Here is an 18,325-nt window from a genome sequence, read left to right as displayed (position 1 = left end):
CCTTTATGCTTCTTGGACTATCTTGCTCTTTTAAATTGCATTGACTGATACGCGACCACAATTGCTTTGGCCTTAGCCACTGTCTCCCTTGGATCTGGCTTTTTCCCCTCAAAGAGCAATTTGTTCCTTGCATGCCAGGTCGCCCGCCAGATAGATGCAACATAATCAATCTCAAACTTGGCCCCCTTCCTCATTAGACTGTGCATAGTACTCAGCATATCATCCCTCCTTATTGACTGTACTGTAGCCTCCATATCAGTGCATCTCCATATTTTCCTAGCCAATTTGCATTCCATAAGAGCATGGAATACGTCTTCTCTTCCCTCTTTGCAGATTGTACAGATTGGTTCCTGTAGTATTTTCCTCCTCCAAAGGTTTTCGGCTGTTGGAAGGAAAGTTTTGGCTGCTTTCCACACAAAAATTTTAATTTTTCCTGGCAAGTTCAGTTTCCATAGGTTCTGCCACTCCTGAGAAGCTCCTGCAGAACTTGTTGGTGGTTCGGGAAACTTAATCTTGAGCGCTAATTGATAACCACTTTTTACTGAGTACAAGCCTTTCCTATCATAGTGCCAGATTATCTCATCTTCTTGGGGGGTTCTCGGTAAAAGAATACTCTTAATAATGTCAGCATCCATCCTTGCAAAGCTTTGGTTGATCATACTTTCGTTCCACTGCTGATTTGGGAGGATGAGTTCTGAAACTTTAGCTCCTGTAGGCAGAGAGGGTTCAACAATTAGCTTAAAAGTTGTTGGCCTAGGTATCCAGTTGCTCGCTTGAATTTGTATTTTCTCTCCATTTCCTATCCTCCACCTCGTACCCTTTTGCAGCACCTGTCTCCCCCATAAAATGCTCCTCCAAATAAACGATGGACTTGAGCCTACTTTAGCATTTAAAAAGTCTGTGTTCTTGTAGTATCTAGCTTTTATCACCTTAGCCACCAAGGACTCTGGATTTTGCAGTAATCTCCAGCCTTGTTTTGCTAAAAGAGCTTGATTAAAGCATGAAACATCCCTGAAGCCCAACCCCCCTCTGATTTTGGCATAGCTCAATTTCTCCCATTTTCCCCAATGAATTCCCTTCTTGTCTTCCTTGGATCCCCACCAAAATCAGGCCATTGCTCTTTGGATGTCATTGCACAATCCTAGAGGTATTTTGAACACGCTCATGGCGTAAGCTGGTACTGCTTGAGCTACAGCCTTGATGAGAATTTCCTTTCCCCCACTCGAAAAGAGCTTGTGTTGCCAATTGGAGATTTTACTGAGCACTTTAAGTTTCACGTCATTGAAGAAACTTGTTCTCTTTTTTCCCACCATTGAAGGTAAGCCCAAATACTTTTCATGTCTCGATACCACATTGAGCTTGAAGATATTTTTAATGGTTTCCCTCTGCTCTTCTGGAATTTTGCCGCTGAAGAACATAGATGATTTCTCGTAATTAAAGATCTATCCATAAGCCATTGCATAGCAATCAAAAACCTTCTTCAAGTGCATACAGTCTTCAACGGCTGCCTTTGTGAAAACTAAGTTGTCATCCGCGAACAAAAGATGGGAGATTGTGACATTTTTTGCAAATCTCAAGCCATGGATTAGGTTGTGTCTCTCTGCCTGTTGTTGAGTGTTAGAAAATGCATATTTATAAAGGAGAAAACCGTCATTTTACATTTCAAGTCTTACTAACAACCCTTACTTTTATGTATTTAACCTACTTGTATTTAATTACATGTGTTTTATTTTAATTAAGTATTTTATGTATTTTAAGGGCATTATAGTCATTTCACAATAAACGAGAAATCAGATGGCAAAACGGACATCACTTTTAAACTCAGGACGGTCGAAAACCTTAGGAGGAGCATAAAAGGAAAAATGGCACTGTTCACATGTACGGTACTATTCACGTGTACGGTACTGTATACGTTACTGTTCACGACACTGTTCACATAGACGGACCGATGACGTGGCATTGACTGATGAGGTGTCACGATCCTGTTGGACTAAAATTCTTATATACTGTTGATGGTGACGTGGCAGCATATCAGTGGACGAAAAATCTCGCATACGGTGCATGCATCACACAAGATTATTTTCAACCAAACCGCGTTACTATTCATCCGGGTCAAACCGCATTACTGTTCAAAGTCGGGTCAAACCGCGTTACTGTTCAAAGTCGGGTCAAACCGTGTTACTGTTCATCCGCGTGGTCAAACCGTGGACTGTTGACTGATGACGTGGCGCAATCCTGAGCGTCCAAACTGTTTTTAATCCGATGGCCATGATTTACTCCATGTATCTATGAAAAGGGGGCCTCTCCCCCCTAATTTGATATCTCTGAATCCATTTTTGGGATCCATTTTCTGTAATTCTCTCTCCATCTTGTATTTTCTTCGTATTTTAATAAATTTCTATTTTGCCCCTAGTTCAATTATGAGTGGCTAATTTTCTTTCAAGCTTGGGTTGAAGGTGAAGTCTCAACATGTGTCATGGGCTTTATTTGGTAAATTTATTTTCTCTTCCCCTCTAGTTTTTGTGGATGTTTTGACTTCTCGTCGACAAATAATACTAATCTTGTCTAGTACCGCCTTGGTTTCATTGGCCCTCTAGTACAAGGTTATTATTATTTGGCACGATAAGCCCTTAGCACCATATTGATTAGAGCGTGGTTCATGAGGTGTGGATTTCCCCCTCATGATTTAATTGGCATTAATACGGATTATTTAGCTCATGATGCATGTTGATACGGATCCAAATACCCAAGTACGTCAATTTAATAGATTTTCTCTTCAATTTATTCTCTCTATTGCAATTCCAATTTTAGAATTTATTCTCGCCATTTTAATTTAAGTATTAGCATATTCCAAATCATTTCCACCATAAATCCAACTACCCATTTACAAAATTAATTCTATATATAATTAAAATCCACCTCCTCGTGGGATCGACACTCGTCACCATTAGTCTATACTACAATAGATTCGTGCGCTTGCGAGTACATTAAAATTTGCACAACAAGTTTTTGGCGCCGTTGCCGGGGAGGTAAGTAATTTTAATTCATAGAATTAATTTTTGTGAATAATTTCTTTTAAATTGTTTTCTTGTATTTTATTTTTTTTATTAAAGAAAAAAAAGAGTGAATTTACATTTTGAGTTAAGAATTTTATTTTATTTTTCTCTTCTTTAAAATTCTGTAATTTAATTTTCAATTTATTTTTTCTTTGTAATTTTTTTTTATTAATTTACTTTTAGTTAATTTATTTCACGTATTTGTTTAAGTGCGTTTTTATAGAAAGGTTGTAACAGCGCAATAAGGTTAGTATCGTAATTTCTCTCTCTTCTTTATTTTTATTTGTTTTGTTCTCATCTTTATTTTTATTTTATTTGTTTTGCATGCATGGTCGTAGGTCATTATTTCCTAATCTTGAACCTATAGACTTTGAATTAGAAAAAACACTTCGCACACACAAACAAGTAAAAAATAAAATGGATTTGCAACCACAGGAGAGGCCATTTAAAGATTATTTCAGTCCCTTAGCTAATTTGAGCACGTCATGCATAAGATACCCAAATGTAGCTGCTAGGAGTTTTGAATTAAAACCTAGTGTGTTAAATTGTCTCCCTACATTTTATGGCCTAGAAAATGAGGATCCATATAATCATTTGAATGATTTTCATGCCATTTGTCAAACATTCAAATATGAGAATTTTTCAGATGATGATGTTAAACTTAGACTATTCCCATTTTCTTTAAAGGATAGAGCTCGTTCATGGCTTAATACATTGCCTGCCAATAGCATTTCATCATGGGAACAATTGTAACTAAATTTTTGAATAAATATTTCCCAGTGCATAAAACCAATGCTATTCGCAGGGAAATCTCGGAGTTTACCCAGAGAGAGGACGAGCAATTTTTCGAAACATGGGAGCGATTCAATGGGCTACTCTTGAAGTGTCCACATCATGGGTACGAGAAATGGCACCAATGTCAATACTTTTTGGAGGGATTATTGCCGAATGTGCAAGAATGGCTAATGGCAACAAGTGGAGGAGAGCTAATGTCAAAAAGTGCATCAGAGATTTGGGAATTCTTCCAGCGACAAGCGGATAATTCCCAACAACGGAGTCGATCACTCAGGAATACTAGAAGAATTAAGGGAGTAAATGAGGTTCACATTGGCGAATCAAGTTCAGAAATTAAAGAAGTCAAAGCGATAATTGAAGGTCTCTCTCGACAAATAGCATCATTATCGACTGCTAAATCAACAGAGCCACATGACCATGACTCATACTCAGATCAAGCCAATGCCATAGGTGTAATGAGAAAACCATCGAATTACAACCCATACTCCAACACATATAACCCTGGATGGAGAGACCACCCCAATTTTTTATGGTCTCAAGGATTCCAACAGAATGGACCAGCAGCTCCAGCTCCACCAATTCCACAAAATCCTCAAGCCTCTCAGCCACCATTTAGACCATACAATCAGAACCAGAATTACTCTCAGCCCAGACCGTGGGAGGATTCATTCCAGAATCTTAAGAATCTTACTCACTCCACGATTGAGCAACAGAACCGCACCATTGATGGACTACGAAATGAGTTGAGAGCAGGCTTCAACTCACAAGCTCAATCAGTTTCAAGCCTCGAGAAGATGGTGGGACAACTTGCTTCTTCAGTTCAGACCTTGGCAATGACCGTTGAGAAAGGTAAGTTTCCAAGTCAACCAGTGCCTAACCCTAAAGGAGTGCATGAAGCAAGTACCAGTTCACCACAGCAGCATGGAGAAGTCAAAGCAGTAATGACCTTGCGAAAAGGAAAAGAAGTCGACAACAAAGTGGAGATGCCGGTGACAAAAGAAAATCAAATTGTACCTGTGAATGTTGAGGAATCATCACCGGAGGAGAAAGAAGAAACCAACCCACGAGAATACGTTCCGAAAGCTCCATTTCCTCAGAGGTTAGCGAAAGGCAAGAAGGGAAAATCCACAGGTGAGATTCTTGAAATCTTCAAACAGGTAAGTGTTAACATCCCTTTGCTTGATGCTATTAAACAAGTTCCATCTTATGCCAAGTTTCTTAAAGACCTTTGTACTAAAAAGAGAAATATGCATGTTCAAAAGAAGACATTTTTAACAGAAAACGTTAGTTCTATACTCCAACATAAAATTCCTTTAAAATGCAAAGACCCAGGCTCCCCCACTATCTCATGTAGTATAGGGAACCACACAATTGAGAATGCTTTGTTGGATTTAGGAGCTAGTGTAAATTTGTTGCCTTATTCAGTATTTGTGAAACTTGGACTGGGAGAATTACACCCAACTCCAGTGGTGTTACAGCTTGCAGATCGGTCCACGAAAATACCTCGTGGTATTGTGGAGGACGTGCTTATCCAGGTAGACAAGTTTTATTTTCCTGTTGATTTCATTGTAATTGACACTCAACCAATACAGGATTCAAGGAAGCACATCCCCATTATACAAGGCCGACCATTCTTGGCAACTGCGGATGCTCACATTCAATGCAGGACTGGAAATATGCAGTTGTCCTTCGGCAACATGACTATGGAGCTAAACATTTTCAACATTGCCAAACAACCTCACAATGCAGATGATGAAATTGTTGATGTGGATTTAATAGAAGCATTAATTGATGACATTTTTATTTCAAACCTTAGTGATGATCCTTTACAGACATGTTTAACTCACTTTGGTTTTGATTTTGATATTGACAGATCGGTCGATGAGGTCAATGCCCTGCTTGACTCAGCACCATCTATGGACACTAATAAATGGAAGTCAAGAGTTGAGCAACTAGCACCATCAGAGAAGAAACTCATCCCATCATCAGAATCACCACCGAAACTCGAACTCAAACCATTACCCAACACTCTGGAATATGCATTTTTGGGAGAAGAAAGTACTCTACCGGTAATCATCTCATCATCCCTAAATGACGAACAAAAAGGTAAGTTGTTGGATGTTTTAAAAGAGCACAAAGGAGCATTAGGATGGACCATAGCAGACATAAAAGGTATAAACCCAGTAGACTGCATGCATTACATTCACCTTGATGAAAATGCTAAATCTACTAGGGAAATGCAACGTCGGTTAAATCCTAATATGAAAGAAGTTGTTAGAACAGAAGTCCTTAAGCTATTAGATGCAGGTATCATTTACCCAATTTCTGATAGTTCATGGGTCAGTCCTGTACAAGTCGTCCCCAAAAAGTCAGGAGTCACAGTAGTTACGAATGCTGATAATGAATTGATACCCACTAGAGTAACTACATGATGGCGTGTTTGCATTGATTATAGAAAGTTGAATTCTGTCACACGTAAAGACCATTTTCCTTTACCATTTATCGATCAAATGCTTGATAGATTAGCAGGTCATGAATTTTATTGCTTTCTAGATGGCTACTCAGGATATAATCAGATTCCCATAGCACCAAAAGATCAGGAGAAAACTACTTTCACTTGCCCTTTTGGCACATTTGCATATAGGAGAATGCCATTTGGATTATGCAATGCACCTGCCACATTTCAACGATGCATGTTGAGCATTTTTTCTGATATGGTTGAACGATTCCTTGAAGTCTTTATGGATGATTTTTCTGTCTTTGGTGACTCGTTTGATCAATGTTTACATCATCTAACACTAGTTCTGCAGAGATGTATCGAGAAGAACTTGGTCTTAAATTGGGAGAAATGCCATTTTATGGTAAAACAAGGTATTGTTCTCGGTCACATCATTTCGAGCAAAGGTATTGAGGTTGACAAAGCCAAGGTGGATCTCATTTCTAATCTTCCTCCACCCAAAACAGTCAGAGAAGTAAGATCTTTCCTTGGGCATGCTGGTTTCTATAGACGTTTCATTAAAGATTTTAGCAAAGTTTCTAGACCCTTATGCAATTTACTTACTAAGGATGTACCTTTTATCTTTAATGATTCATGTCTTATGGCGTTTGAAAAATTAAAATAGTTGTTGACATCATCACCCATCATTCAGGCCCCAAACTGGAGCTTACCATTTGAGCTAATGTGTGATGCATCTGATTATGCAGTAGGAGCAGTATTAGGACAAAGAGTTGATCGAATTCCCCACGTTATTTACTATGCTAGTATGACATTAAATGATGCACAGTTGAACTATTCAACTACTGAAAAAGAAATGCTAGCAGTAGTGTTTGCATTGGAAAAATTTTGATCATATCTCATTGGTTGTAAAATAATTATATTCACGGATCATGCTGCTCTTAAATATCTTCTCACAAAGAAAGATGCAAAAGCCAGACTAATTCGTTGGGTGTTACTTTTGCAGGAGTTTGACTTGGAATTCAAAGATAAGAAAGGCACAGAGAATGTTGTGGCGGACCACCTCTCTTGTCTCCATTTTGACACAATTACAGAATCATTACCATTGAATGAGTCATTTCCAGATGAACAATTAATGAATGTGGAAGTATTGCCTTGGTATGCTGATATAGTTAATTATCTTGTTACAGGTAAACTTCCAAAGCATTGGACCAAGCAAGACAAGGCTAAATTCTTTGCAGAAATAAAGAATTTCTTTTGGGATGACCCGTATTTGTTCAAGTATTGTGCAGACCAAATTGTTAGATGATGTGTCCCAGAAAGTGAAATTCAAAATATCCTTTCATTCTGCCATGAACAAGCTTGTGGAGGCCATTTCAGTGCTAAGAAAACAGCGACTAAAGTTTTACAATGTGGTTTCTATTGGCCATCTATATTTCGAGACGCTTACACTTTCTGTTCTTCATGTGATAGGTGTCAACGAATGGGGAGCATTACACGAAGGAACATGATGCCACTAAATCCAATTTTAGTGGTTGAGATTTTTGACGTATGGGGTATCGACTTCATGGGACCCTTTCCCCCGTCTTTTGGCCATCAATACATATTGGTTGCTGTTGACTACGTATCCAAATGGGTAGAAGCAATTTCATGCAGAACTAATGATCACAAAGTGGTGATAGCATTTTTGAAAAGCAACATTGTTTCACGCTTTGGATTCCCTCGAGCAATAATCAGTGATGGTGGTGCCCACTTTTGTAACAAAGTATTCAAAGCTCTTTTGACAAAGTATTCAATCACACACAAAGTGGCGACCCCGTATCATCCGTAAACCAGTGGCCAAGTTGAGATCTCAAATCGAGAAATAAAGCACATATTAGAAAAGACGGTGAGGCCAGACAGAAAAGATTGGTCATTAAGACTTGATGATGCCTTATGGGCATATAGAACGGCTTTCAAGACCCCGATTGGGATGTCACCCTACAGGCTAGTGTATGGAAAAGCTTGCCACCTACCTGTGGAACTCGAGCATCGTGCATATTGGGCCATCAAGAAATTCAATTTTGACATGCAGCAAGCCAGCTCAGAAAGAAGATTACAGCTGGCAGAACTTGAAGAAATTCGCAATGATGCATACGAAAATGCCAAGATTTACAAGCAACGAATGAAAGTCTTCCATGATAAGCAAATTATGAGAAAATCGTTCACTCCAGGTCAGAAAGTGCTTTTATTCAATTCTCGCTTGCACCTATTCCCAGGTAAGTTACGCTCTCGTTGGTCTGGCCCATTTATTGTTCATACTGTTTTTCCACATGGGGCAATTGAAATTAAGGACCCAAAGAACGGTGTCACGTTTAAAGTTAATGGTCAAAGATTAAAGTCATATCTAGAATACCAACCACACGGAGAAGACACCGAAATAAATTTGAGTAACCCACCAGATTTGAATTGATTTTTTTTTTCCTTTCGTTAATTTGATTTTTTTTCTTCTTTCTTTTTATTATTCTTCTGCTAATTGAAATTATTTTTGCATAAGTGTGTTTGTTTAACTATTAAGTTTTCTTTTATCGTTTTTAATCATGAGTACCTTACTTAAACCGTTCCTCCTGAACATTCTTAAACCACTTCAACGTGCCAAAACTCATCTCAAAAGGCAGATTCAATTTTGTAAAACACATCGCATTTGGGCTCTACAACCACCAGAGTTAGTAGCCTATGTTGAGGGTTTAGAAAGCCAACTCAGAGACATTGAGAGAAGTGTTTACGACATCCAGTTGGAGCTTGAGGTAAATTCAATAAGAGGACGATTTTAATTGTGTGTTTTAATTTGTTTTTCTATTTGTGTGCTTTAGTTTGTTACCTCGGTGAAGTGGCGGATAACGGTACTCCGTGACAATCAAGTCGGTTACTTCAGTTTCCCATAATAACTGATATTCTGAGGCGAAGGTATGGACAGAAACGAGATTCTAGTGAAACTTCACAAGCGATTCCCTTCACTTCCTCAGAATGCCCTCCTTACGATCTATAAAGCTCGGTCCGAACGCATGCGATTACTCATGAGGAATAACATACCTGCTGACATCCGTTGGTTAATCGAGGCTAAAGTACGATCGGCAGGTGAGTTACCTCCAAAATTTATTGCATACATGCCTGGTTGTGGTAAAGGAAATTATGCAAGAAAACGACGAGCTCGAAGAATTTCTGTTGCTTGTCATAAGTGTGCCAGAATGAGTTGCAATAAAAACCCATGTTCTTTAGGAATGATGTCTGATAACAGGGAAGATAAGATTCAATTCATTAGGGATGGTTTGAATAAGGAGTCATTGGATGATATCCTTTTGTCTCTTGAAACGCATCCCAGTGGATATGTGCAAGGAGCGATTCTCCAGTTATGGTCATTATTCCAGAAAGAGCATGCACGATATAGTCTCGGGAATCTGACTATAAACGACCCTGTTTGCCAGTTTATAAGAAAACTGGATAGGAAGCCTATCATCGACCCATAGAGGGCGTTCAAGCCGTTTCTGGACGTAAAACCAGAGGAAGATGTGAGCCACAGTCGCAACTACCTGTAAATATCCTTTTACTTTATTGTTATTTTATTTCACTATTGTCTTATTGTTTGCATTATTGTCTTTAATAATTTTATTACTGTTTGCTTTTTCCTTTTTACTGTTTTCTTTTTGACTTGCGAGCCATGTGCTTTACGCGTTATTTGACACTGACATATTACCTCATACACAACCATGACCCACTATCACCAAGACTCTTAAATGTGATTTTCTTTGTCAAGCACTCACAAATTATTTTTGCGAAGTATCACAATGGCAGCTACTCCCAATAGACAATTCAAGAACATTTGTGTGCTTTCTGGATTTACATATGGCAAACATAAAGAGTTCGTTGAGGCAGCCATAGATCTTGGTCGAAGCATAGCAGCGAGAAAATTACACTTGGTGTATGGAGGAAGTAATCGAGGGTTATCAAAAATGGTCTCAGAAGCAACTTTTATCAGAGGAAGTCAAGTGTTAGGCATCATCCCAAGAGTCCTAAAACCATTGGGCAGTTCGTCTGACTCATCAACTGGAGAAGAGTTAGTCGTCTTAGGTATGCAAGAAAGAATAATTGAAATGCTTAATCATGCTGATGCTTTTATTTTCCTTCCAGGAGATCTTGCAACACTAGAGGCACTTATCACACTAGCATCTTGGGCCCATCTGCACATCCACCAGAAACCCATCGGTTTGTTAAATGTCAATAACTTTTATGATGGCTTTATCGCATTTCTTAACCATGCAATAAAAAACTATTTCATTCCCGCTAATGTGAAAAAACTCTTTATTTGTGCTCACACTGCTAATGAGCTACTTGATCTGTTACAAGCTTATAAACCGGAGCCAGACCCCTGGACCTTTGTGTTGGAGCATCCACATAATGATGGTAACAGTAGCCGCAGTAAGAAGTACAAATTAGATTTAACTCTCCGCTTGTAAATATTATTTTCTGTGTTGCACCACCCAGGTGATGTCTTCTAAACTCTACTTCTTTCATTTCAAACATTGAGGACAATGTTTCGTTCTGGTTGGGGGGAGGGAATAGTCGACAATTGTGGAATTTTGGTTAAGTTTTTACTAATTTTTTGTTGTAGAAACTAACTGTTGCTAACTTTTTGTGTTGAAGATGGCTGAATATGGAGTGTAGTGACTCTAGAAACGCATCTTCATCGTTTAAAAAAAATTAAAAAAAAAACTTTAAAAAAAAATTCAGACATTTTCTTTTTCTTTATTATGTGTTTATGTTTATTTTTCTTCTTTTTAATTTCTCCTCTATAAATATACATTTTCCAACTTTTGAGTCGAAGATGGCTGAATATGGAGTGTAGTTCCTCTAGAAACGCATCTTCTTTAAAAAAAATAAAAAATCATTTTCGTTTTCTATCATTTTACGTGTAACTTTTCTAATTAGTTTTTATGCATCATTTTCACATTTCTACATGCATATTTTCCTTTCATGTTTAGAATATGTTGGGGGGTAGAATGTTGTTTAAAAAAAAAATTGTGTGATTTGTTTTAACATTGGGTGACATGATTAATTTTAAATTTTAGTATTTGTATTATCTTTGGTCTTAAGTGATGTTACATTATGTTTGCTACTCTACATGTTGATGTCGGAGACATATATGAGTTGCTTAAAGGAATGAACATGTCATAATAAGTACCAAGTGAGTTTTTGAGCCTACAATTTTTCTTGGAGAGTAATCATTTTGCCCATTCTTTATATAGCTTAACAGTTTATTATTGTATACACGATCTCTAGATTTCTTTTGAGTTAACCCTTAATAAAAAAAAAGAAAAAAAAAGTGTGTTGCTACATTTGGAGGCCCATCTAACTAGTAGATATGGAAGTTTATTTAGAGCCCTAAAAGACGATGGAAAGGCCATCTTTGATCCGTTTGAGCCTTTCTAGCCATCCATTTTATTAAATATCCATAGTTAACCCTTTTGAGCCTTAAAAAAAAAAACATTTTCTTTGTCAACTTATCATCTTGACCCACTCCGATTTGGAGTATTACCCGATATCTTATAAGTTCCATCACCTATTTATGTTTGAGAAAATGTAAATAATTATGTTGTTCAGTGAAGTTATACCAAAAAAAAAAGTAAAAAAAAAAAAAGAACAACAACAAAACAAAAGTTGTTGTTTCAAAAGAATAAAAATAACAATAATAGGTGAAATCCACCTTGTAACTTCCGAAAAAAAAAATTCTCTGCATTTTTCTCAAACATACACTTTGTTTTCCTTATTTCCTTTCTTTGTTAACCATGTCCCTAGCCTACATTACATCCTAATAAAAGTCCTTCCTAATTTTAGGGAACTATAATCTGAAGTAGAAGCTAGTTATATGGGCTAAAAAGATGTAGTGGTGCATATAAAAATAAATAAATAAATAAATTGGGTTGACTAACAGTTTTTATTTGACTTGAGATCGTATTATTTTTAAGCTGAGGGCATATTTATTTCATCTTGGTGAGAGCATGTGATATCACTTCTTCATTATTTTCTCTCAATTACCATTCATTGGAGTGACTATTTTTATTGGGTTTAATTTCTTTGTGAGAGTGTCACTACTTCCAGTGAGATTTTGGGGTTTGACATGTCATTCTTGAAAGTAGCTATAACAAAGTCTACTGGGCTGATTCATGTGGATGGTTGATGTGGGTGTGATGTTACTTTAGACTGGAGATAATGCTTATACTTTTATTTGATTGCTATCATTAATCTGATTGAATAAACACGAGTGTTTCTAAATTTAAAAAAAAAATCATTTTGAATTTGAATTTTATTTTCGCTTCATTTGCTAGGGACTAGCAATAAGCTGGTTGGGGGGTGTGTTGAGTGTTAGAGAAAATGCATATTTATAAAGGAGAAAACCGTCATTTTACATTTCAAGTCTTACTAACAACCCTTACTTTTATGTATTTAACCTACTTGTGATTTAATTACATGTGTTTTATTTTAATTAAGTATTTTATGTATTTTAGGGGCATTATAGTGATTTCACAATAAACGAGAAATCAGATGGCAAAACGGACATCACTTTTGAACTCAGGACGGTCGAAAACCTTAGGAGGAGCATAAAAGAAAAAATGGCACTGTTCACATGTACGGTACTATTCACGTGTACGGTACTGTATACGTTACTGTTCACGACACTGTTCACATAGACGGACCGATGACGTGGCATTGACTGATGAGGTGTCACGATCCTGTTGGACTAAAATTCTTATATACTGTTGATGGTGACGTGGCAGCATATCAGTGGACGAAAAATCTCGCATACGGTGCATGCATCACACAAGATTATTTTCAACCAAACCGCGTTACTGTTCATCTGGGTCAAACCGCGTTACTGTTCAAAGTCGGGTCAAACCGTGTTACTGTTCATCCACGTGGTCAAACCGTGGACTGTTGACTGATGACGTGGCCCAATCCTGAGCGTCCAAACTGTTTTTAATCCGATGGCCATGATTTACTCCATGTATCTATAAAAAGGGGGCCTCTCCCCCCTAATTTGATATCTCTGAATCCATTTTCTGTAATTCTCTCTCCATCTTGTATTTTCTTCGTATTTTAATAAATTTCTATTTTGCCCCTAGTTCAATTATGAGTGGCTAATTTTCTTTCAAGCTTGGGTTGAAGGTGAAGTCTCAACATGTGTCATGGGCTTTATTTGGTAAATTTATTTTCTCTTCCCCTCTAGTTTTTGTGGATGTTTTGACTTCTCGTCGACAAATAATACTAATCTTGTCTAGTACCGCCTTGGTTTCATCGGCCCTCTAGTACAAGGTTATTATTATTTGGCACGATAAGCCCTTAGCACCATATTGATTAGAACGTGGTTCATGAGGTGTGGATTTCCCCCTCATGATTTAATTGGCATTAATACGAATTATTTAGCCCATGATGCATGTTGATACGGATCCAGATACCCAAGTACGTCAATAATAGATTTTCTCTTCAATTTATTCTCTCTATTGCAATTCCAATTTTAGAATTTATTCTCGCCATTTTAATTTAAGTATTAGCATATTCCAAATCATTTCCACCATAAATCCAACTACCCATTTACAAAATTAATTCTATATATAATTAAAATCCACCTCCTCGTGGGATCGACACTCGTCACCATTAGTCTATACTACAATAGATTCGTGCACTTGCGAGTACATTAAAATTTGCACAACACCTGTATCAATAAGTTTGAAAAAACCTCTGCACATAACAAGAATAAGTAAGGGGACAACGGACAGCCTTGCCTCAGGCCCCTTTGAGGATGTATTAATCCATTCGCAGCTCCATTTATAACAACAGAGAAAGTGGGAGTGGTTATACAATTCATGATCAAGTTTATCCATTTGCTGGAAAAACCTAACCTCTCTATAACATGCTTCAAAAAAGACCACTCTACTCTATCGTAAGCTTTACGTATGTCTAGCTTCAAGGCCACCGAACTATTTTTCTTTCCCTTGCTATGTCTGATTTTGTGCAAGCATTCATAACCAATAATTATATTATCAGTTATTAATCTATTTGGAACAAATGCACTCTGCACAGGGGATATGATTTTGTGGAGCTCTGATTTCAATCTATTGGCAATGGCTTTAGCAACCAATATATATATGACATTGCAGAGACTGATGGGCCTATATTCTGTGACTCTCCTAGGCTTTGCATTTTTGGGAATAAGAACAATATATGTATGGTTAAGGGGAGCTATGGTTCCTTGCTGATTTAGCACGTCAAGACATGTTGCAACCACTCCATTTCTGACACTTTTCCAATGCTTTTGGAAGAAGACAGCCTGCAATCCATCAGGCCCGGGAGCTTTTGTCGGACACATTTGATCAAGAGCTGCTTCAATTTCTTCGGCTGTAAAGGGTTGCTCCAAGTGTGTGTTCATTGCTGCATCCACCCTTGGGGCCATGCCTTGGAGAGCCGCATTAATCTGATCCGTGCTTGGATTCGAAGTAGTGAACAAATCCTAAAAATATTCACAAAATCTGCTTGCAACATCTTCTTTTTCCCCCATCCAATTTCCTGCTTCATCTTCGACTCCTTCAATTTTGTTTTTCCTTCTCCTTGCCGAAGCTTTGGCATGGAAAAATTTTGTGTTTTTGTTCCCTGCCTTTAACCAATCAGCCCTTGACCTCTACTTCCAATACACCTCCTCTTCCATCAAGTGCCTCTGAATTTGCGTTTCCAAATTTCGAATTTCCCTACCGCTATTGAGTTGATCATGGTTCTCCTTAGCTTTCTTAAGCTTTCCCAACAGCACTTTTAGCTTCTTGTCCCTCTCTCCAAACTCTTCTTTGCTCCATAAAATCAGCCGAGCCATTGACTTTTTAGCTATTGCTTTAAAGACTTGTGCTGGACTTTCTTCATTTCTTATATGCCATTGAAGCCATTCCTCTTTTACTATCTTCTTGCAAGCTTCGTACGAGCTCCACATGTCTTCATAATGCAGTCTAGAGAAGGTTTTTTTCTCAAACAACAAGCTTCTTTGCCTCTCCCGAATCTCCATCATTACTGGACAATGGTCAGACTCCCAATGAACTAAGTTGGTGGCATAATCATCATAAAATTCAGCCTTCCATTCTTGGTTGCATAGAAATCTATCTAACTTCTCTTCTATAAGTTGTGATCCGAATTGCCTATTGGACCATGTGAATGAATAGCCTCGACTTCCTAAATCAGCCAACTTACAATCTCTTACAGCTTCTCTAAACTCCCAAATAGCTCCAAAATTTCTCTCGAGCCCTCCACTTTTCTCATTTAAATTTAAGATTTCATTAAAATCTCCGAAACACAGCCATGGGAGTGTAGACAACCCTGCCAATCTTCTTAAAAGAGTCCATGTATGTTTCTTTTGACTGCCTTGTGGATGCCCATATATCCCTATACCCCTCCAAGCCTTCCCTTGAGCACTCCTAACTTGAAAATCTATGTGGTGTTTGTTGTATGAGTTAATCTGAACATTTGTGTCTGCATTCCATAACATGGCTAGGCCTCCGCTTTTCCCCTCACTGTCTACTGCAAAAAAATTTGTTACGGCTACCTGTCTGCACATCTCGTTAATCTGCCCAGACCTCACTTTAGTTTCACATATAAAAAGTAATTGAGGTTTGTGCAGCTGGAGAATTTTCTTGATAGCTAGACGCGTCCGGGGATTCCCCAAACCCCGAACGTTCCAGCTTATGATTTTCATGGCTGTCGGCGGGGCTGTTCGCCAGCCTCCGCCGATATCATTTCTTCTGCCGTTTCTCCAATGTGCATCCCCATTTGTGTTTCCTCTTCCCGCTCCATTCTGAGTTCTGCTAATGTGGAGGAGAAAAGAGTCTGGTTTGCCCGCGAAATGATTGAGCTTTCCATTCTTAATTTTTTGCTTTTTGGGCTTGGGCTCCTTCGTTCCCTCATACTTCTCTTCAAAGATACTGGCCCAATGTTTTGCATTTCCGTCATTGCCCTTTCTCTAGCTTGAAATTTCCATTTCTTTCCTTTGACCTTTGACTGACTCTTTGTCCCTTTTTTACCTCCGCTCGTACTTCCCTCTAGTTGGCCCTCTATAACTCTTTCTTTGGTATTTTCTTCTCGGCCCATTGAGTCCATAATTCCTTGTGCCACCAACAATTTGTTTTCCCGCTTATTTTCTTTCGTTTTCCCTCCACAGTGCTCTCTTCTCTATGTAACTGCTTCACCTCTGTTTTAGCTGCAAACTTGTTGCAGTCAATCTGTTTCAATCTCTCTCCATTTAATGCTCCCCCACCTACTTCTTCCACCTGGCTATCTCTCATTGGATTTGAGCTAATCCCCATATTGGTTTGGGTTGACTTGGAACCACCCCCACTCTCATCCGGATTGGCCCCGACCCGTATTTTTTCAGATTTGTTCCTGTTGTTCCTGGCTTCCAAGTGCTGTGTTTGATGGCTCTTTGTCTCCATTCCCGCGATCCTTGTCTCTTGCATGTCTTGCTCTTTCGGCCCTTGTTTGAGCTCGCATCCAGGCTCCATACGTTAGATCATCTTTTGACTGACCTTTGTAATCAAGACATTCTCTGTACTGGTGACCTATTAATCCACAACAAAAGCAGAAATCCGGCAGTTTTTCATAGGCTATTCTTAATGAAATCTGTCCCCTATCTTCCAGTTTCAATAGCAGTCTTTTTGGCAATGGCCTTGTGACATTCACCATTATTCTAACGCGGACAAAAGAGCCCATGCATTCCCCTGCATCATCTGTTTCTACTTCCTGCACCTTCCCAATTCTTCCTCCAATTTCTTGGATTATTTCTTTGTCCATGCACATAATGGGTATGTTGTGTATTTGCACCCAGAAAAGGGCGTGGGTGAAATCTTGCTTTTTCACATCTCCAATCCCCATTGGTTCTGTTACTACCATTAGAGACCTATCAAAATGCCATGGACCCCCGAATAAAATTCTCTTCTTTTCGCTTTCTGAGGCAAACTTGAAGAGGAATATGTTGTCTCCTAGACTCTCCACTTTCGTTTCTTTGGTGGTTCTCCATGCTTGCTGCATTGCGGCCCTTAGTCCCTCCCGTGGCACACTACGTGTTTGAAGGATTTTCCCCACGAGACAGTGGGCTACAAGCCTTTCCCCCCTCACTTTCATGTTCCTCCCAAAACTGATGATATTATCTTCTTCTGATTGTAGCGTTATGGCTTCACACTTGCGTATAAGCTCTTCTGCATCAATTGTTTCCCTCTTTAAAGCTCTGATTGTAGTAATAATTGGACTTATCATCTTCTCACTAACTGTCTTTTCTTCATCACTTATACCCTTCCTCTCTATTTAAAGCCTCCAAACTATCTCTTTCTGTTCCTTAAGAGAGCCCTTTTTTTCTTGATTGAAATTTTACACCCAACCTGTAGGTGACAAATGCGGATCCAGTACAGATCCCTGTATGATTCCTATCTGGGTTTCCTTCCTCGGAGGAAAGGGATAGAGCCCAGAGGAAAAGTAAAGTTTTGTTTATTATTTTTACCCTGCCTATTTCAATGGGCAAAGACCACTACAAAATGGTATGCATGGCCAATTTCCAAGTGGTGGATTATCCACGCGCTTACAACATTACTTTTGGCCTACCATTGTTGACTACCACTATAGAAGCGGTTTTCATGCACTATTTTGCTATGAAAATCCCAACTTTGAAATATGTAATCACTATCAAGGGAGAGTGTTACATAACAACATCAATGATTAGCTATTAGATAGTCTCTAATGACCAAATCACCAATTTTCTTGCCAAAAAGCACCTCGTCACAGCAGGACTAGCTCTTAAAATGACCAAACGTGGTATTATCATAAGGAAGAGGAATGTCAATAAGAAAGTAGTGAAGTTGGTATCAGAAGAACACCATGGGGAGGATACCTCCACAGAGGTAAACTCCATTGATCTCCAACAAGCTCCAAAGGGTAATAGTCACCATGATTCACCAGAGCT

At 38.5% G+C, this 18,325-nt stretch overlaps 2 protein-coding genes and 1 non-coding gene across 3 annotated transcripts; all 3 read right to left on the bottom strand.

The window, feature by feature from the left end:
* Nucleotides 1-17: 17 nt before the first annotated feature.
* LOC127899312 (uncharacterized) lies at nucleotides 18-15,934 on the bottom strand. The gene is made up of 3 exons (XM_052432661.1): nucleotides 15,032-15,934; nucleotides 14,078-14,848; nucleotides 18-1,088 (listed from the first exon to the last, which is right to left on the bottom strand). Exons 1-3 carry the CDS (start codon nucleotides 15,932-15,934, stop codon nucleotides 18-20), a joined length of 2,745 nt encoding a protein of 914 aa, XP_052288621.1.
* Nucleotides 3,854-3,957, bottom strand: LOC127899554 (small nucleolar RNA R71). Its single transcript, XR_008051432.1, has one exon. It is a non-coding gene; the product is annotated as a small nucleolar RNA R71 (small nucleolar RNA).
* An 809-nt stretch (nucleotides 15,935-16,743) lies between the features above and the next one.
* LOC107178176 (uncharacterized) lies at nucleotides 16,744-17,625 on the bottom strand. Its single transcript, XM_015533046.2, has one exon. It carries the CDS (start codon nucleotides 17,623-17,625, stop codon nucleotides 16,744-16,746), a length of 882 nt encoding a protein of 293 aa, XP_015388532.2.
* Between the last annotated feature and the right edge of the window lie 700 nt (nucleotides 17,626-18,325).

Source organism: Citrus sinensis, chromosome 8, assembly GCF_022201045.2.
Source record: "Citrus sinensis cultivar Valencia sweet orange chromosome 8, DVS_A1.0, whole genome shotgun sequence".
In the NCBI taxonomy this organism is placed as follows: Eukaryota; Viridiplantae; Streptophyta; class Magnoliopsida; order Sapindales; family Rutaceae; genus Citrus; species Citrus sinensis.
Note: the sequence above shows the minus strand (reverse complement) of the source record. Positions and strands in the feature narration are given on the sequence as shown.